At 36.7% G+C, this 21,555-nt stretch overlaps 1 protein-coding gene across 4 annotated transcripts in view; it reads left to right on the top strand.

The window, feature by feature from the left end:
* The window catches only part of CSMD3 (CUB and Sushi multiple domains 3), a 600,129-nt gene that overhangs the window by 107,173 nt on the left and 471,401 nt on the right, over nucleotides 1-21,555 (top strand). For all 4 annotated transcript variants that reach the window (XM_061373410.1, XM_061373409.1, XM_061373412.1 and 1 more), the window contains exon 3: nucleotides 4,802-4,914. In XM_061373410.1, coding sequence (XP_061229394.1) covers nucleotides 4,802-4,914 — 113 coding nt within the window. The remainder of the gene's footprint in view (nucleotides 1-4,801; nucleotides 4,915-21,555) is intronic.

Genomic DNA, 21,555 nt, shown 5'->3' with positions numbered 1-21,555 from the left:
GGTGAAACAATATTTACGAATTCCTGCACACAAGCTAATGTTTTGTTGCAGACTCTATTTGACCCTTTCCATCAATGAAGAAACATGTAAGGATGAAGTCAGAGAATTTCCCCACATATGACACAGATTCCTTCAAAACTAGTCTGTCAAATGGAAACCAATGTCATTAAGTCACTTAATTTGTACATCAGGAAATTTTCTGCACTTGCATCCTGAGTTCTTAGAGACATGCATCTTACTTGGCAAGAAGTCTAACAAATATAACAGTGAATAGAAGTGAATATGTTATTACCAATCCACATACAATATTACTTAACCTCATGCACAAAGTAACTCATTAGTACAGAAAAATCTCATTGATAGTACAGTTAAAATTGTACAGAAACTTCCTAGATTCTACCTGTTTTGTCTGGTGTGTTCTCACCTCTTTGGTGTTCCTCTGGATCCTCAGCAGCTTTGGTTTGCCTTAGTAGAATGAAGATGGCACCACAAGGTAGTTACGGTAAACAACCAGAAGGATAAATTCTTTGACAAAGAGCATGATGGTGATGATGGCAATTTTCTTCTCCTCAGTCTTGGGTCTACTTGGGGTTATTTCTAGAGATAGCTTTAATTATCTCTCATATACCCATTCTCTGGTTCTCAGTTACTGTTTCTGTTCTCCATTCTTGTACAGTGATGTGATTATGTCGTGGTTTAAACCCATCCAGACAGCTTGTTACCCATTCCCTCCCCCCTTCTTGCCCTCGCCCTACTCCTGGGGGAACGGAGAGGAGAATCGAAAAGAAATACAACTCCCACGGGTTGAGATAAGAACAGTTTAGTAACTAAGGTATAACACAAATCACTACTGCTACCACCAATGATAGTAATGATAAAGGAAATAACAAGGGAAGAGAATACAACACCCCATCACCAGGCGACCAATAACTTGCACCCTCAGCCCGATCAAGCACTGACCAATACTTCCTCCAACCCTGCAGTCCACCCTCCTAGCCCTTCCGGCTCCCTCCCAGTTACCTCCTGGGCATGACGTGATGTGGTATGGAATACCTCTTTGGCTAGCTTGGGTCAGGTGTCCTGTTTCTGCTTCCTCACGGCTTCCCTCCTCCCTGACAGAGCATGAGGCTCACAAAGTCCTTGGCCAAACTAAAACATCATTTTTATCAACTTTGTTCCCAGCCTGAAAGTTAAAACACAGCACTGCAGCAGCTACCAAGAAAGAGAAAAATGACTGCTACTGCTGAACCCAGGACAGATTATAAAAACATTTCCAGACTCATGTTACTGAACCTACTTTACAAAGCATCATATTTTTTGCATGTAAATAATATCTAAATTCTAAATAGTTATTACTTCTGCACATAATCTGCACATATATCATCTTTAATTCCACAATGTTTGCTATTGAAGTTTCAGAATTTCTGTTGAAAAGGTGTTTTTTAGAAAGAACATCTGATCTTCATAGTATAGAAAAGCTGAATTAATAAAAATACCTCTCAACCTTTTCCTGCACTCCCAGAGTATCTGTAGCCTTTGAGTATCCACTCAGCTGATTTCATACTGCACATTCACAATTTAAAGTCTACTAGGTGGGCATATAATGTGTCCATTTCCTCTGGCCATAAGGTACTTGACAAGCTTGTTAAGACACCAGCAAGAACAAAGCAAACATAAGTATAAATATGCAGTGCAATAATTTACCAATTTGTATAACTCTTTGTTGTGGTTTAAACTTATCTGATAACTCAGCACCACACAGCCGCTTGCTCACCTCTTTCCCTTTTCTCCCCTCCCTGGGTGGGATGAGGAAGAGAATCAAAAGAATGTAAATCCCTTATGTTGAAATTATAACAGTTTCATAACGAAAGTGCATTATATTATGTATTGATAATATTACTAATTAATTATTGCTATTACTAATAAAGGAAGAGGAAAACCCCCAAAACATGAGTGATGCACAGTGCAGCTGCTTACCACTCGCTGACTGATAATCCAGTCTGAACCAAGCATTGGTCCCTTAATTACCATTATTCTTAGACTAAAGCCAAAACACGGCACTGTGCCACGTACTAGAAAGAAAACTAACTCTATCCCAGCAGAAACCAGGACAGAGTTATGTTGGATAACACTGTAACTATTGGATAACACTGTAACTAAACTACAGCACCTCAAATCAAATATTTCAGTAGAACAGAACAATTCATAATTTTTTTAAGAGCTGAGACAGAGAAGCTGTATTACTTTCTCTGACTTCCATAGTGGTAGACTATAAAAGGGGTGATTGAAGTGCCTAACATAACTTGTAAAATCCTAATAGATCCTGCCTGGCCTCCAGCTCTCCAGAAGAGCATGGGTCTCATGTTGGTTCAGTGTCATATCTACCAACTTTGTGCTTATGTTTCAAATACCTCAAGGTGTCTAAAACAGCAGTAGAGAGACACTTAAATCACTCAATTAAGTATTTTAAATTTGAAAAAAGTTGATGCAAATGGAATGAAATATGCAAATGCAATGTAAGAGGGAAAATTGCTGTAGATAAAATTTCAGCTACTATAGGAAATTTAAATTTTAAATGTGTTTAATATGCAGATGATACCAGCTTAAGAAGATGACAGCTTGTTTTGCATAAGTGTCCCACCTAAAGTTCTGCTTTTAGGAGGGTACTCTCTTTAAGTCAGCTATTTCGTTGTGACTGGTCTGAAAAAAAAGACAATCAGAACTATGCACATACATTTTCTTACAGACGTATTGCTGCTTACCTGGCAGCAAAAATACCTTTTGTGGTTTTTATGTACGTGTTAGGTTTCATTTTAAATGGCAACAAAAACTATTTTGGCTAACATTTATGACTTTTTTAGAGTTTTACATAAAAATGATACTTAAGTTGTGAGGTCAATGTGCTGTAGTACTCAATAAATAATACTCAAGTATTAGGTGACATTGATTGTTTGAGAACATTAAATTACATTCTCTTTTGAAAACTTGCAGTATTTTGCCAAGTGATATTTGCATGGTTCTGTTATTAGAAACTTTAATTAATTTTGCATCCGCTAAACTGCAAATAAAAACTCTACATTTTTCATATAAATTTAAATATAACAACCAATTTAAAGAAATAAGCTGAACCTTTCTGAGTTCATGCATCATAATGATGATGATAAAAGGCACAACCGTGAAAGTTAAATGATATCAAACAGTTATAATAATGATGTGTTTTCATGAGGAGCTGTAACACTTGCCATGCTAGTAAAATGCATGTTCATTTTAAAGATCCCCTACCTATCAAAGCTCTGCATATGTACCATTCATAAAATTAAATAATTTGGGATAAATGTATATTTGCCTTATGCTGGATATGCATTTATACCCACAAATTCCTCAACTCATTGAGTAGCCAAAAATATATCAGCTAGACTTTGTGCTGCAAATTCAACTTTTATTCAAATTATTGGCCTGGTTTTATGTTAGGTCAGCTGACTTGCAAGTGGTGATGTTTACCAATTAATGTATTTAATTCATGTAATTAATGTATCTATTGGTTTATGGGTAAGTTAATGGGAAAATTGCATTAACTTGTCAAATCATTATATATATGCACATTTGGGAGAGGTAAGCATCTTATTAATTCATTTTATTGTTAGAACAAAAATATATTATCTTAATCAAGTAAAACAAATGTATTCCCTAAATCCTAAATAATCTGTAAATAATTTTTTAATGACATTATTTAATGTCATTAAATGTCATTTATTTAATGACATGTCAATGCAAAACAAAGTAGGTATCTGGATGCACACATGGATGACTTGCTGCATATATATATAGATCTGTATATTCACCTCTTTAAGGGTCATTGCTACTTTTGTTCTTCTTTCTCAGTTTTCTGGCTATTATGCTGTAAGTAATATTGTCTTATCATTTGGCTTTCATATCTGTCATGACAATAGCATACCCTGGCTATTGCAGTGTCTTTAACAATGGTTTCAATAAGGGCATAAGGTAAGGAATCACATATAATAGTAAATTAAAACATGATCCTTAATGTATGTATTAAAGAAAAAAAAAAGAAACAGTGACTTTATTATTCTAATAATGGAAAGAAAAATAATAAATCTTGAACAGTCTGAACCAACTCTCATGTAAATCTGCTTTGAGCAGGACATTGAACTATCTTACCTTCACAGGTCCTTTCTGACCTAAATTTTTCTATAATTCTAAATTCAAAGTAATAAGTAAAATAAGGTTAAGCAACAAGAACAATTTAATGTTAATCATTAATACAATGAATCACACTAATCTTGTGTTTGCCACATAAGACTAATTGGGCTCTGAAAGTATGTCTAGATTTCACTGATGAGCATACACAGCTAAATTGTTCAACTTGTGTTTTGCACATTTTGACAGGTTAATACTGTGTGCTTGCTTGTCTGGTATGAACTCTGATGAGGTTATTCTTCTGGAATAAACAAAATAAGTGTTATATTCTGGAATAAAGAAAATAAGTGTTATATTCTGGACCATTTTAAAAATCAAGTTTATATATATTACTATCATCTCTACTAAATACAGTTTTCTCAAACCAATGTACCTTACCTGGTTCAGTGTCCATGAAAGCCACTAAAATTTTATATTGATTCCATAAACTGTCATTTAAAAATAATTTTCTTGAGTATTATAAACTATACACTGTTAAGTCAGTTGTCCTTTCCATGATGAAATATTGTTTGGAACAGCAACCTGGCAGACACAGTTTTATTTTTCAGACAATTAACCATGAGTTGTGTTTTTTGTTTCTTAGGTTAACAGGATTTCATCTTCCTCCACCTGTGACAAGTACAAAATCTGTATTTTCACTGCGCTTGACAAGTGACTTTGCAGTTAGTGCTCATGGGTTTAAAGTTTACTATGAAGGTAAGATATTCTTAATAATAGATTCTGTATTTTTTTCTCTGATCTCTATGAATCATAAATGCCCCACAAAAATGCATACAAATACACATTTATAACTTAACCAAGTGACAGTGTTGCTGTTCAGGCAGTCATTCAGATGCATAGACTCACATCTGAAGCCAAAATATTTAAAACTCTACTGTCTACAGTACCATACAGACACAAATGTTTTATGACATTTCTTTTAACAATGCCAAATTCTTTAAATTCTGAAAAACATAATCATAATCTTTCTGGTCCTTCTAATGTATGTTTTTTTAAATTAATGCCAAGATATTAGTAGTTACTCTTGAATTTCACTAAGTATTCAAATTAATATCTCCAAGTTCTACGGATGGATTCTTTTCCATGCTTTTGATAGGTGAAATGTTGACTTAGTTCTCCAAATTAACATAAACCTACTTTTGTACTGAAGTTTTCACAATTGTCTACAGTTTTCACCCAGACACTGAGTGAATAAGCTGGCACATGTATTCCTGAAGTCCAGAAGTTCATAGCATTGTATGTATGTTCAAGGATCTTGTTTATGATCAAGCTCTCTTTAGTCATGTTTGAAGAGCTAGAATATGCTATCCATTCATTTTTTCATTAATAAATTTCTTGGCACTGGGACAATGAACTCTAACACGCTTATCACCGTGGAGTTCAATTTGCACGTATGATTGACTCCTCATATAATTCCTTTCTGGGCTAAAATAACGTGCTGATTAACAGAGCTCTAGCTCCTGAATCACTGACATATAAGGGTGGAATTTTACCTTCAACAACAGAAATCAGCATTTTAGAAAGAAACGTAAACTTAATACCTTCAATTTGATGATCATCCTTTTTGAATCTGACACTTCAATTTGTGTAATCAGGAATACTAAAAGTATTTAGAGTTTTAGTTCACTGGAGTCTCCCTTCATATGGCCAGCTCTACTTTTCTAAGAGCTGCATCAAGGCAGCTCCATTCACAGAGAGAATTTTTCTTTCAGTTCCTGTTTTTTCTAACTTCCTATGAAACTACCTGCCTTTATATCCAGCTAGCAAAGAAATGAAAACTCATTACATTACATTCACTTCATGCATCATTCCTTGACATGAGAGAATAGGTGCATTTAAATGATAATCACATCAAGGCATTCTCCGTTTCTGTTCTTGTACTCTTTATGAATGTGTATAACCCTGCAATCAACATTTTCAGAGCAGGTTCTACCTAGTATTCAATTTTCAAAAATTTTGATTGCCCAGTAGCTTCTTTTTAGCTCCCTGATGAAACATCTGCATACTTAGTACCCCTAAATATCAGACCACATACTTAAGTGCTTCATTATGGATTTGTAATTTGAAACCTAAGATAGAAATGATTAGCAACCTGTCATTGCAATAAAGAAAAATGATAGACAGAGAGAGCATGAGAGGGCAGGATGAGCAGTAGAGATGTGCATCTGAAGGGATTAGATCCAGGTGTGATTTGAAAAGGAGTGTACCTTTCATAACCACTGATCATTTAAAATAGTTCCATTTGAAATGTTTTTAAATAGAGGACATAGACAGATGGTTATATGGGGTGAATTACTGTTCACTATCTTTGAAAACAAGCAAACTAACCAAACTAAAAGGCCCAAATAAACAAAGCCCATCAACATCTCTTTCTCTGACCCCCCATCCTCCTTGACAGATTTGCAGTTGAGATGAAAGTTGACAAGAAACAAGAGTACCTGACAGATTCTCTAGGAAACATGAATCTACAGTGGGCTTTCTTGATCATAATGTAAAATAATGTATTAATTTTTTGGTCTACCGAGAATAAAAATGGGAATGACAAGATATAAAATTATGTCATCAATAGAACTACCATGCTGGGCCATTATATGTAAACACCTACAATCGCATCCAGTTAAACTAAATACAGGATAGGCCACAGAAATACTCACTATGGCCTCCTACCATCAATCTCATAAGCCTCAGTCTGTTCCCTACATCCATCTCTCCTTTTCTCCTTCTTACCTTTTTAACATCCTCAATGTCAAGTGGCCTATTTCGGTTAGCTTCAGTACCATTTTGCACATAATTCTTTATGTTTAGCTTCTCTATTATTTGAGAAAGAACACATCTGAGAAATATGCCTCTATGTAGCACAATATCCCTGGAGAAAAAGGATCTCATGAGAGAAAACAGAAACAGGTTACTTAAAAAAAAATTAAAAAAAATTCACTTACAGTGACAACAGAAAATGCTGATATGCATTGAAAATTAAGGAGGGATTTTAAGAAAAACACTTGAGCTGCAATAATTACCGTCAGCAATTTATCATTTAATTTCAGTTTTGCGACAGAGCTTTGCTGGCTGGTGTGAGAAATGGGGGAGTTACAAGTCTGCAGATTCCATGCCTATTTTTTTTTTTTTTTTTTGGAGAGCTTTCTGGCATATTTTCTTGGTTTTTTAGTTGCTTTCAGGGTCTATGTAACTTGTGTAGGTATTAATGTATGGAGAAGAAATGCTATACTTCATCACCTATTTGAAAAATTAGGTCAAGTCACAGTGTAGCCGTGTCCTTTTTATTTTATTTATGATAAGATTAGTTTGGCTTCAGGATAGAAGAATTTGGTGCACTTCTTCATTTCCTGTTGTCCTAAGATATATAAACAGCTTTGTTCATAAAGAGCATGAGAGGGAAAATACAGCTGCTGAGAAAGAAAGCAACATAGCAGCTTGACCTATACAACAAGGGGCTTCATTGAACCTAGTCCTGTTTTGAACATTGCTTCATTTTGTTCTTACTGGGTTATTTTACTGCTATTAAACAGGTAGCTCACATTTTTGATATCACTAACTTCATTAACAATTCTGCTGCTAGAATTTATGGCAATCTTTATTCAAGATAATTATGATAGATATTTTTATGCTATCCTATTGATCACTGGGGAGAAAAACAAAAAAACAACCTTAATATATATTCTTATAGTGAAAACTCTGAATGTCCTGGTGATGAATTGCAATTATTTATAATAGTGTTATGAAATACAATTTTATCTGTTTTGTGCTGCTACACTTAATTTTAAACTGAAATGTAAAATTGACTTATTGGACACCTTAAATAATGAAATATTCTTCATGCTTGTACTAGAATGGTGCTATACAAATTCAGCAATTCTGATTAAATGCTTTTGAGAGGGATTTGAGAGCAATGTTAAAACTTTCAAGACTGATCTCATCTTAATGGGTAATGAGTGGTGGGGGAAGGAAAGAAGGGAGCAGATGGTGTTTATTAACAGAATAGGATGATGTGACTTCTTGGGACATATCATGCATTTCTTTCAGCAATATTGAGAAAAATCGGTAGCTGATGTACAGGATTATTGAAGCATGCAGATCAGAGATACTAGTAGGACTTAAACGTACCAGGATGTGGATGCTAAAAATAATTTTGGCAGTTGGTATAGAGCTAGAAAATATGATCAAATAGGATAATCTATTTTTAGCTCTTCTGCATAACAGAATTATGGAATGTGGCTACACATGATTTAAACTTTGGATTAAGATAAGGTTCATGAAGTACTACTTGTATTAACCTACTGACGTCATATAAAAAATTAAGGGATTGCCAGTGAATTATCATTTAATATTGGAGTGGTCTCTATAATAAGTCCACTCAAAAAGTGCTTGCCAGGTTGGAGTCGTAAAAGCCACTAGACTTACTACCTGACAGACAGACATAGGCTTTTTTTCCTTTTGGCTCATATTTTGCCATTGCTATTTTGGATATGGCTGCTGTCTGTCATAAGACTGCTTCAGCAAGTCCTTGGTAAAAGTGGAATTAAATTGAATTTTCCTAGCGTTTCTGAGAGAAAAGTCCACAAAGAAAAGATAAGAATAATTAAAATAGAGACTGCTTAAATTACCTAAATAGATAATGGAAACTCCTGTTTTGAAAATCAATCACACTAAAACTAGCAAGGAAACATATTAAACAGTTGAAAGCAATCTAAATTTGTAATTTTTACTTCCATTCAGCATATTGGATAACAGGAAAAAAAATGTCTTGGGTTTCTTTCTTTCGGCTAGATGTCTGTGTATCTGCCATACCGGCTATGAAGTCACATGAAATTATCTATCATATTCTTCTGGTCTTGGAACAGTAACTGTGGGCATAAACATACCAACAATGCCTGTTCGTAGACTTGTATCTGCAGAAATAAAATGGTTGTGTATTAAAGGAAATAGAAAACATCAAATATACTTATCAGGCTTTGACTGTTGTAGCATTCTTTAATACATTAACCGGTAGGTAGTTCTGAACTCCCTTAGTACAGGGAAGGCAAAGGGGAAGGTGTGATTTGCAATATTTCCAAATTAATTTGGTAAATGAAGGGGAGTTATCAAATATATAAGCAAAATTTAGCAAAAGAATAAATAAATATCTAAGCTACAAAATATGGTGCTAGTTCATGATGCAAAGTTGTTTTTTTGTATTGATGTTTCCAATTTAGCTACGCTAACAGAAGTTGCACCAACTTTGTGCTGTGATTAACAATAGCAAAATATCATCCTGCTTTTAGTCATATTATTTATACTTCAGCATCAATACAGACGACAAAAAGCAAAACAAGTTCACGCGATAAATAATTTTGAAATGTCTCAGATATTTTATCTGATAAAACTATAAATCAATATTCCTTCCCACGTATCATACAGAAATGTATACCCACATGACATCTTCCTATTCAATGTTTTTTAAAATCATATGTAACATTTACAAGTTGCACTGTCAGCTCATACCTAACATTATAACAGAATAAAATAAGTATTGGCAGGGAAAAACACTTTTTTTCTTATAGTTGATCTAGTCAGCCTGTGTATCACAACACAGCACTGCTCAGGACTTCCACTCTAATCCTGATGCCAGAAGTACTTGGATGTTATGTTTCAATATAGAAGGGAATCAGTGTTTATGAAATCAGTACCAGATTACCTTGGTGTTTATTAATTTTAAATATTTTACCAATATGTTGCATCATTCCCACCACTCTTGTATACATACAGAAAGAGTAAATAAAAATAGGCCTGTGGACTTAATCTGGCTAATTTTTATTTTATTGCATTTCACACAGTTTTCTTGATACTGCAATCACGAATTTAGATTCGGCTAAAGAATGACATCTGGAAAGAAATTCAGCTCTTGAGGACACTGAGATATAAGAAAATTATCACTTTCTTTGATTCCACCTATCACTCTGCCTTACTTAGAACTACGACGTTTTAGTTCTGATTTTTAATCTTCCAGTCACTGGTTCTTGTTCTGCTTTTATCTGCTAAATTACAGGGCCCTTGATATTAGCATGTGTTAGCTCTTATGGTAGGTTCTTAAATACTGCAGTAAAACCACACATTTCAGAGTATTCTTTCACTTTAATACAGGATTTTAAAGTCTTAACATAAAGTATTTTGTTCCAAGTAGCAACTTATTTTGTTCTAGTTATGCATTTTTATCATTTTAAGAGTGCTGTGACGTCTGCATGAAAAACGGGCCTGTCTGTTCAGTACGCTGGTCTGCCTGAGCCCTGTACCTCATCACCAGTTTGTTCTATCCTCTTATTAAATCCTTTCTTAACTCTTGCTGCAATCTCACTGTTGACCCTGTGTGTGTGTGAGGGCTTCAAAGCCTGAGGGCTAGCTACAGAGTCAGACTGCAGACACAGGTGCCCCTGGCCAGTGTGCATCAGCTACTGGAGTGGGATTGGGGGTATGATGCCCAAGAGACCTCTTTTTGTGTTTGTCTCAAAACAACTTCAAAGATGGAGCTGGCAGCTTGTTATGACTTATTGTCACCACGTTATCACAGCAGGGATGCTGCTCCACCGAGGTAGGGGATGCTTTTCCATGGTGTCTGCCTAAGACCATGAAAATCAGCTGCGCTGCCTGCCAGGGCACATGAGTGGGGCCTGGGGCTCACCAGATCCCCTGTGGATAAGTCTGCACCGGTGGTAGGGGTCCTGACCCTAGAGGAGGGAGCCTGACCCTAGAAAAAGGCAAACCTGTGCTTCAGCTGTGTGGTGGGCACTCTCCACCCTGGATTCTAGCGGAGCCTCTGACCAGAAGGACCCCAACTAAAAGGACAACAAATAAAAGAATTTCCACTTGCTGACCTAGAAGATGTTGCTGTATCCAGGGGATGGTGATCCTATTTACCTATTTTATTTCCATCTTTCTTTCCTTTTTACCTTTCTCTTTCTACTTTGTATCATTTTATAAGAGTAAGAACCTGCCAAGACTTTTGTTCCTCCTGGCACAGTTTTAGGGAAATTTACAATAAAATTACTTCCTGTTTTGTTCTTCAACGTCTGGAGACCTTGTGGCTTCCTCCGCAAATGGAGCAGTTCCCCCTTTCACCCGCCAAGCAGGAGGTGATAGGGGGCTTGGCAGCCACTCACTGGGGTGGGAATGGTGTGTGTCCCCAAAAATAGGCTAGCGAGCACCAAGCTTGATCCGCCAGTGAGTAGGGGACCCATGGAGCTGATAAGAGGGTCTGTGGTGCGAGCAGTGGTGCTGGTTGCACAGGGAGTTTCGGGTGGATCTGTTAACGTACGAGTGCTTGTGAACCCACACAGACTCGTGTGCATGTTTGCATGAGTAACCTCCTGTGCCAGCTAGCCAAAGGGGGGAGCTGGCTGCTGGTGCTTGTGCATTTTATGTGAGCCCAGTAGGTGGGTGCTGTTGAAGGCAGTTATTGCCTGTGGCAATCTGTAAGGAGTCATGTCACTGTCCAGGGTGTGTTTCCCTGGATATTTTCCCAGGTTTCAGTGACAGGATTCATCCTCAGCTGTGTGACCGGTTAAATCTGCTAATGGGAAAGCAGCAGTGAGGTGCATTGGCCTGAGTCAGACACCCACAGGTGTCTCTGGCTGGACTCCAATGGCTGGGTGAGAGAAACCAGGCCCCAGAACTGCTGGAGGCAGTGGCCATTATCCCTTCACATGCTTAAATGTACCCTTGGGTGGATGTGACTTTATTCAACTTCTCTACCTAATCACTCACAGCACACCCAGAACTGCCTGTCACCTTCCCACCTGTACAGATGCATGAAGAGGTTTCTTGTGAAAGAATGAGGCACAAAAGCATTTCATATTACTTTGTTGTTGTCTATCTTCTTTTCTGTTATTTTTGTGTCTGTACTTCTTTTCATTTTTGTTCACTAAGAAGCTCCTTTGTTAGCCTCATGAGTCATATGCCAAAGTTCACTTACCCTTAAAGTAGTTGGTTGTCTTTTAAAAACATCAGCTGTCTCTGGCAGCCCTTCCTCCTTATAATTGCTTCCCAGGAGATTCTACTTAACAATTCCCCAAATAAGTCCAAATGTGATGTCTCAAAGCCTCACATCCTAGTTTTACTTACTTCCCAGCCTTATAATCCAGCACTCAATTTTCTTCTCTTCCATTTGTGATTAGGTTCCTATCCACTGACAAGACAGTTTTTAAAGGACATCCTTATGAAATAAGCAAGTGTGCTTGAGGTTATATTCTTTTTTGCCTTGACCAGGTGGTTTAATTTCTTCCCAGCAATCCTACATCTTCACGTGAGGTACCATGATTAAGGAACCCAGATCCTTCAGAACAACAGTGTAGCTAGGCGTTGGTCTGCTAGATGCACTTGCTCATAGCCAGAGCTGTTCTCCTAAGCAGAAGGATTGAAACGGATACCACCACCACCTGGGATCACATTCCCCTCACTCTTCACCCTCAGAAATGCATACTAACCTTTGATCAGGGCAACTAAGATGATTAAGAGAGTGGAGCATCTCCCTTATGAGGAAAGACTGAGGGAGCTGGGTCTCTATAGTTTGGAGGAGATTGAGGGGTGACCTTATTAGTGTATAAAAATATATAAAGGGGGAGTGTTACGAGGATGGAGCCAGGCTCTTCTCAGTGGCAAACAATGATAGGACAAGGGGCAATGGGGACAAACTGGAACACAAGAGGTTCCACTTAAACTTGAGAAGAAACTTCTTCTCAGTGAGGGTGACAGAACACTGGAACAGGCTGCCCAGGGAGGTTGTGGAGTCTCCTTCTCTGGAGACATTCAAAACCCGCCTGGACACGTTCCTGTGTAAACTTATCTAGGTGTTCCTGCTCCGGCAGGGGGGTTGGAGTAGATGACCTTTTGAGGTCCCTTCCAATCTCTAGCATACTGTGATGCTGTGATCTGCTTACAGTTTCCCCTTGGCCATGTTATCACCAGTCATAGGTGAATAGCATGAAGTAGCAGTTGCAAAGCTGAGCAAACAGCAATTGTTCTGTGAAATGTGGGTCTGGGCCCCAGTCAACAAGCACACTGTCCAAGACTACAGTCCTGGCTTGCAGGCAGGGGACTGCGCCACGTAGGAGGGAGTATCTAAATACTAGTACCTCTCAAACGCTCGGTATTGAGGGTAGTGTCACTTTACTAACAGTGCACAAAAGCACAGTTAAAGATCGTTTCTGCTGCACAGAATTTGCCATTCTGTTTTAGGGATAATATGTGATAAATTCATCTAGATAGACTTGTCTTCCTTGTTGTTTCATTTGCAAAATAGCTTACCATTTGTAGGAAAAAAATCTCATGCACATGTAATTATACCTAGTGTTTCTACCACAATTACCAGTTGGACTTTAGTTGTTGTCCTTTGGGTGCTAAATTTTCTTTGACAAATCTTTATAAATAAGTAAGCTGATTGATTAGAGAGACACATAACCACGCATAATTTTGTTACAGGCAAAATGAATGAAAATAAATTTATTTGCTTTAACTTCTGCAAAATAATTATTTGAAAGTTAAAAACCAATATGAACCTCTTTTTTCTTCTGCCTTAAGTAATATCTACTTATTGGAATAAAACATGTTTCTCCCTTAGTCTGAAAAAATCTAATTACAATTTCAATATAATGCTAAATTTATTTATTTCAGAATAATGTTGTTAAATAAGTCATATTTGTCAAGCTATGGTACTATAATTTGTCATTTTGATGCACGCCTCATACTGAAGTTCAACTAAGACAGTGATTAATTTGAGATCTTAATTATATGTCAGTCTTTAGGCTTTTTTCTTATATTTTCAATGTCATATCTTTTTTTGTGAAAAAAAACCCAAACCTAAATTAACATACATGGCAAGTCTTGAGAGAAATTTCCCAAGAGATTCTGTGAACTTACATTCTTCAGCTACTGGACTGTCATATTATTAAGTACAACATCCTAACAAATGCAAATCTTAAAGCAGCCTAATTTAAGATCCTGGTTTTGATCCCATGTCTAGGCAAGTAGTATATGTAATCCAGTATAACTGAAACTATTCTGTAGGAGATAATGTGCTGATCATAAAAGTATCAAAATAAATGCAGCTCCATATTTATAAGCATCTGCTTCCTTCATGCTTTCCCTAACTTACAGCTCAGTGACATTTTGAATCAGTAATACGCAATAGCAGATTCAGCATGCAATCTTAAAAAAGTCTTTAAAAGTCACTAGGAAACTACAGGTGAAGAGGTTTATTCACGATGATAAGATGTGTCTCGGTAATACAGAACTGTAATCTAGGAACAGACTCATTTTATCATCTTAGCAGATTTTCAGAGTTTTTCAGTTTTTACATTTATCGTTCCTATTTGGACTCTTAGATCCATAGTAAGATATACATACTGTTGGGCATTCAGTAGTTCCCACTAAGCTCAATATAAATTATGTGACATGGAAAATGCTTGGGAACAGCTGAAATTTTTTAGGTTTGTAAATTAAGCATCCAGTTGTGTAAGTTACTGACATCATCTGGAGCAGTACCATTGTAACCAGTTAGCTATGATTATGACAGTTTTATTTTAACAAGAAGAGGGCAGTAGTTGCTTACTCAGCACTATAATTTGCTGTCTTTTGAAATAAAGCAAAATTTGAAGTTGCTTTTGGAAGACACTTGCTTTTTTGATTTATTCTTGGCAGACAATTACTCATTAACCGATGAGGTCCTACATACAAACCTCCGTGCAAATTCAGACAGCTTTGACAGTGAACTAGATGGTTAGTGAAATGCTCCACAATTAAAAAAAAATAAATTGAAAACTATTTTATCTACAAATAAAAATCCGTCTTTTGGGTGGAGGAGCCATTCTCATTTGGTAATTTTGCTATTCTGTCGACGAATCCATACCTAGACAACATAAAGATGAAAAAAAAAAGCCATTCCTTTGTTAGATGGTTGGCAGCAGGCCACTAAAATCCCACAAAACACAACTTGCATGCTACAGCTAAAAAGTAATTAGCTAAGTTGCTTATCAAATATCCACACTATAGATATAAATGGAAAAGTTGTCCCAAAATACTGACACAATTTTACAACTTTTTCTTTAAATGCAGATCTACAGTAGGAATGTTTTAAAACTCCACAGCTAACCTATTTCTTCTTGATAAATGGTTTATGTAAAATCCTTGAAATTTACAAACTTTAAAGACATGACTTCACTATAGTTGGCACATCTTTAAAAGGAATTTTCTGAAAATAATGGCAATGGAATCACTAAAAATTGATAAAAACTATCAGCTCAAGTTTTGGTGCATAATTCTTACACTTTTTTTGCTTCTGGTTTTCATCTTATATTATGTAGCAACCTTGCTATAAAACAGCATCTGAAGTGAATATAGATATGGTGACTTGATAAGAGAAAGAAATCCTACTGCTTTCAGATAAAAAATAGAGGATTAGGGAACTATTTTGCATAATTATTGTATTGTTAAAGATTAAAGTAGTAGGATAACAAGTATTTTAATTGCATTTAACATTTATGTTGCTTTTCCCTGTTCTGTCAGTGTCTCTCTCCAGGAGTAAGTGTTCTCAGTTCTTTTAGGACCAGGTATCATTGCCATTTTTAGCATTTGATTCCCAGTCTTTCTAAAGAGATAATCAACACTGGTGCACTTAGTGGCAGTTTTAGAGCTGATTTTGTGATGAAGATATGCATCATCTGAGAAATTATTTAAAACCACAGTATAAGAAAATGCTACTAAATTATGGCTTCTCCACGCGAGCATTTGTGTCTGGTTCTGAATCAGTGCTGTAATGAAAGCCAGTGCTGTATACTTATTCCTAGCACCATCCTGTCTCTCTAGTTTGCAAGTTATTTAGAAAGTAGACAGAAGAATATGATGTTTGCAGACAAGTAGTGTTGTATAACAGCAACATGCTATGTCATCTTTAATTGCAGTGTATCATTACTCAATTCTGTACTTGTCACAAGAGCTTTTATTGCAGGCAGTAAGAATGTGTTAATTCTGAGCATGAAGAATTTTCGTATGGAAAAATTTTCTACTTCCATTCACAGATGTGCTACTGTTGCATCTGAAATACGCTCCAGCTTCATGTATTGTTGAGGTGCAAGGTAGTAGAGACTTCTTACACCTCAACCTTTCCCAGGGCTCTGTACTCACTTGAAAATGTCTTCATAAAGCCTTTTTTATAGAAACCTTCTTTATCAATTAAATACATTTATTTATTTATTATTCACAGAATGCCTTTTAAAGTACGGCATAAAATGATACCTAATAAACCCAAGAAAAGTTGCTCAAAACCAAGGAGATTATTGAACAAAAAAGAAAAAATAAAAAGAAATTATTGCAAGATAATATTAGAAAAGGAGCCTTCAAACTTTAAAATGGTATGACTATTACAGCACAAGAGCTTCTTGTGGGTTGGTAGGAAACACGTTTCAATTTTGACCAATGGACCAGTATAAACAAGCACAGTTTTTAGAGGGGTAACCATCAACTTGGTGAGGTTAAGCAAGGCAAAGGAATTGAAAAAGTAGTAGAAAAAAATATTACTTTAATTTTAATATTAAATGCTATTACTGGTTTTGAGGTGCTATGGACTTAGTCTGTTCTGCAGCCTTGTGTTCTTTTCTGCTTCTCACTGTACCACTCACAATGCTATGTAGGGAGCCAGATCAGGAAATCAGTAAGGATAAAAAAGTATCATTTTTTTGCATCTAATGTTATTCCCTCAGCCTTTTCTCTGGCCCAGCCTGCTGCCTGCTGCATGGCTCACAAATGAGGCAGGAATGACATTAGGTACTGCTGATGGCATAGAAAAAACACTGCTCCTTTGACAACAGCCCATTTCCCTTAATCTAAAACATTTAGCAAACTGCATCTTGATGCAACAAGTGTAATACAGAATGACAACAGGAGATCATAACAGTCTTACAGTTGTAAATTGTCTCCCCACTTGGCTTTGTCTCTATTGCCTGCTAGCAGATGTACTGAGCACACAAAATTGACTCTTTCTGCTTAGAAGAAAATATGTCACAATATCTTGGATTCCCAAGATTGTTTCAGATTGCAAATGCTCCAAGGAGCAAGTTTGTTATGTTTAGATTTGAGACTTTCATGAAACTATTATACGAATTGCCTGTTATATTCACTTGAATCCAGTTTCATCACTATACAGACTTGAAATGACATATGAAAAAAAAAAAATAACCTGCAAGATTAAATGCATATTACAGATTGGAAACAGTTACAAAAGGCAAATTTAAGAAGTTTCAATCTTAATATACATACAACATTATTTTTTTTCATGAGCTGCCTCAATTTCCTGTGAGATTTAGGTCTCTGCCTAAACCTCTTTGTTTCTAAGGTTGGTTTTCCAACATGAAGTATTTCAGATTATACTTTCACTGTTCTCTTCTGAGGGATGGGGTTACTTTCTCTTCTTCTGTCTTTCTATTTTAAAACTCTGTCCAGTTTCATTTATTTGGTAGACAGCGTGTCCTGAATTTATGATCATCATGATATTCATCAGTCTTTACCTCCAGTACTACGTGTGGTATAAACGCAAATGAAAGAAAAAGGACACTGCCCTATTTTCTGAAATTAGTTTTCTTTCTTGAGAGAATTTTTTTTTTAGTTCTCATTTTAATTTCTGTTACATTCTGTTTGTAGCTCATTCCTGTAAGCCAAGCATGCTATCCCGTAGATAACATCTCTTAAAGACTGTTATGCCAGTTTATAAATGTTATCACATGTAAGGGATTATGTGGGTGGGGTTCACCACACAAGACTTACAATACACACAGTGCTGATGTTGATATTCTGTATTATCATTGCAGACTTCCTGCATCTGCATAGTAGAGGGGAGAGAGAAACAATTCCAGCATGCCATCCCATTTCTTTTCTTGCTGCTGGCTATAAAGTAGGCATAAATAACTCGTACACGTAGGTGTATTGATAAGACATACCTAGCTACAAGTGTAACACCTGGGTGGGTTCTTTTCAACAGAAGATATGACACACTACTACAGAAATTACAAATTAGCATTTTTCACCTTGCCAGACTTCCCCCCCCCCCCAGTTTCATCATTTTAAAGGCACTTATTGTGGTGTAAGTACAGGTGATGTGGAAAACCTAAGTCCTTGGGGCATTATTGCTGTGCCTGCCTTCAGGTTGGATCTGTTGTCTTCAAAGCAGATAAATTTAACATGAAGCTCATGTGGGCCCTGTAGAGCATCTGGGACTACCAGCTGGTGAGCCTGCCAAAAGGCCACAGTAGTATTTCAGTTGAATTCACCTTCTCCTCATTAAAACACCAGGATGAGTCAGAGACTTCCATACTGCTACTCACAAGCACCTTGTCTGATCATTTCATGTGTTACTTGCTTGTGGATTTTTCTTCTGATATTAGCCTGTTTGCAATGAAGGCAAGACTAGATTTTATCATATTACTGAATTGTTCCATTTTTTGAAAGTCTGAATATGGGAAATGTATTTTTCACAGAATTTGCTTGGATTTGCTCCAGATTTCACAATATGGCCTACAGGTCTAGCCTAAGTATGTGCTGATCACGTCCTGATCAAAGTTAGGACTTCACTACAGTTCATCTGATCCATTACTTCTGTTTTGTCTTGGAGAATAATGAAATTAATTAAAAATCACATAAATCAGTTTTGTTCATAGGAGAAAAAATAAAGACTAATTGAGTAAATTAGTGATTAATTTTTCCTTACACTATTTAAAATCATAGAAGTACAAAGTACTTTTCAGTTTACTTTCTTTTTTTAATAAATATTGATAATTGTTCTAATACCATTTTAAGAATAACGATTTAGGATTAACATGTGTACCATCTTCCAGTTTTAATCTTTAAGTGTAGCATAGGAGAACATAAACATTACTTTGTGTTTTCCACAGAAATGACACAAAATTCTAAGGATGGCTATCACTTGATTTTACTCCCAAATTAAATAATACAGAAAGAATAGGTTTCATTCCTTCTTTTTCCCAGAAAGGAGGAAATTTAACTCAGGAGATATGTTATATTTAGGGACAATCTAAAGTAGCTAACTAGAGGCAGCAGACTGGATATCTACTTAGAGTTACTTGGTTTTACTCTGCAGCCACAATTAAAGCTGTTTGATATTCTTTGCTATTGCATAGAGATGTTCAAGCAGTAAGCTTGTTAAAGAACAATACCATTAGAATTTTGAAACAAATCAAAGACGTTATTTTGAGGTCTGAGCTAAAGACCTTTCTTGCCTTTCCATGAAACATCAGAAGATACATCCAGTGTTAATTTTCACATTACAGAGAGGGTCATCTTCAGAGAAAAATAAAGCAGTAGCTTTACTATGATTCTAGTTGGACCCCTTTGAGTATTTTACTGAAAAAAAAAAGAAAATCAATCTCATTGAGATGCTATGCTGTCTTTTAAAATAAAATGACAGTATCAGGAAATCTTGTTTATTTCATGTCATCCCTTTGGGCCTAAAATCATCTTTTCTGTTAGCGAGTTATTTTGGGAAAACACCAATCTGTAATGGAATATTCTCTTGCAATAGAATAAAGGTAAAAGTCTCATCTACTTGTTACAGGAATCAGAATTGCACCCTGCAAGCAATGGTAGCTAATAGCATACTAGGCTGCATCCACAGAAATGTAATCAGCAAACTGAGAGAAGAAACTAATTCCCTTTCCTCAGCTCTGGAATACAGCATTCAATATGGATCCTTAGTACAGCAGTCCAACGAAGATGCTGCTAAATAGCAGCAACTTGGGGGGTGGGGGGAGGACCATAAAGCACCTGCCCTCTGAGTAGAGGCTCAGGGAAATGGAAATCTTCAGCCTGGAGAAGAGATGGCTGGGGGCAGGGAGGTGTTAGATCATTCTTGAAATAAGGATCATATCTCCATTGAGGTGATTGGCAAGACACGCATCCTAACCAAAACTAAGAGATGACCCAGAGAGGTTGTGGAATCTCTCTTCTAAGGTCTGATCTCCTAGTTGACCTCACTTTGAGAAGGAGGTTGGAATACAACCCTCCTGAGGTCCCTAACCTGAATTATTTTATGATTTTATACTAAATAATCCACAGAAGGTAACAAAAAGTAATAATTTCATAGTTTCATGTGAAAACTGAATGCACACTCCTGAAGGATTTATTTCTCTGTAAAGCCAGACAGATTTTGGAGCTGCCTTGAAATGCATCCAGTTAAATGTAAGTTTACTGTCAGAGAGTAGCAAGAGCTGGAAGACAAGGAACAGGAAATTGAGGGTCACTCCAGACAGGCTGTACCCTCTTCAATCGGGCACAGCCCCACAGGGGCTGAGTGTGGGGGTTCAGACCTGGGAGCTGCTAACAGGATCATTTGATACCCATGGCAACAGGGCAAACAATGGACCAGGGATGGGTGCATCCAGAGAACAAAAACAAATGCGGCCAGGGCCAGGCTGGAAGCAGGGCTAAGGTAAGCTCAGTATGGCGTTCAGCAGACGTCTGGAGGCTGGTTAGAGACTGGCAATCTTATGAGTGTTGTTGCAGCAGGGGACTGATGGTCCTGGGCTGAGCTGATATGTGACTTTTGGGCCCACAGGCAGAGATGAAGGTTGTGGATGGGGCTGGTCAAAAGGGCTCAGGAACTTGCCTCTGTGAGGGACCGTTCTCAGGGATACTGTTTCAGGTTGTTGAAATATTTTTGTACTTTCTGTACATATTTTAAGTCCTTTTTTGAACTGTGACAGCTCCAAATGTGCAGACCCTGCAGTTACACTAGGTATCTTGTTCATGAAATCTATAATGAAGCAGACATGCTTTAATACATCATTCATTCTTTATATTTTTGAAACTGTAGGTCAGAAATTCCTTCGTGGGAAGCTTCTCAGGACTATAATTTTAACATTTATAACCAGGTGACCTCTACTTTAAAAATACCTCATACATCTTGATGAAGGAGTGTTTACACCACTAGATCAAGGCATTTAGTTTGCCTTAAAGCATTTAAGTTGGACACTAACATCCATTGAAAAGGAATTGTTATGTCCATTGATTTTGTGGAAAACGTCTCTTAACTTTGAGGAAAAAAGAAACCTGACTTGGCAGAACTATTATGTTTTTGTTTCAGTAGAAAACTTGTCAAAAGAGTTCAGTGCATGTCCTTGCTGCCAGAGTGGTCCTCAGAAAATCAACCAAAAAAGCCCTTTATGTGTTCATGTTCAGCTCTGAGACTTAAAAGTTTCTGCAGCTGACTAGTTCGCTTCTTCATTGCATATCATAATCTTAAGCATAGAAGTGCATATACAGAAGCTGTGTAGCATTTCAGCCAAT

This window comes from Neopsephotus bourkii, unplaced genomic scaffold, assembly GCF_033783945.1.
Source record: "Neopsephotus bourkii isolate Nb327-2 ecotype Australia unplaced genomic scaffold, CSIRO-AGI_Nbou_v1 NB_1630, whole genome shotgun sequence".
Lineage (NCBI taxonomy): Eukaryota > Metazoa > Chordata > Aves > Psittaciformes > Psittacidae > Neopsephotus > Neopsephotus bourkii.
This window is presented reverse-complemented; position numbering and strand designations above follow the sequence as displayed.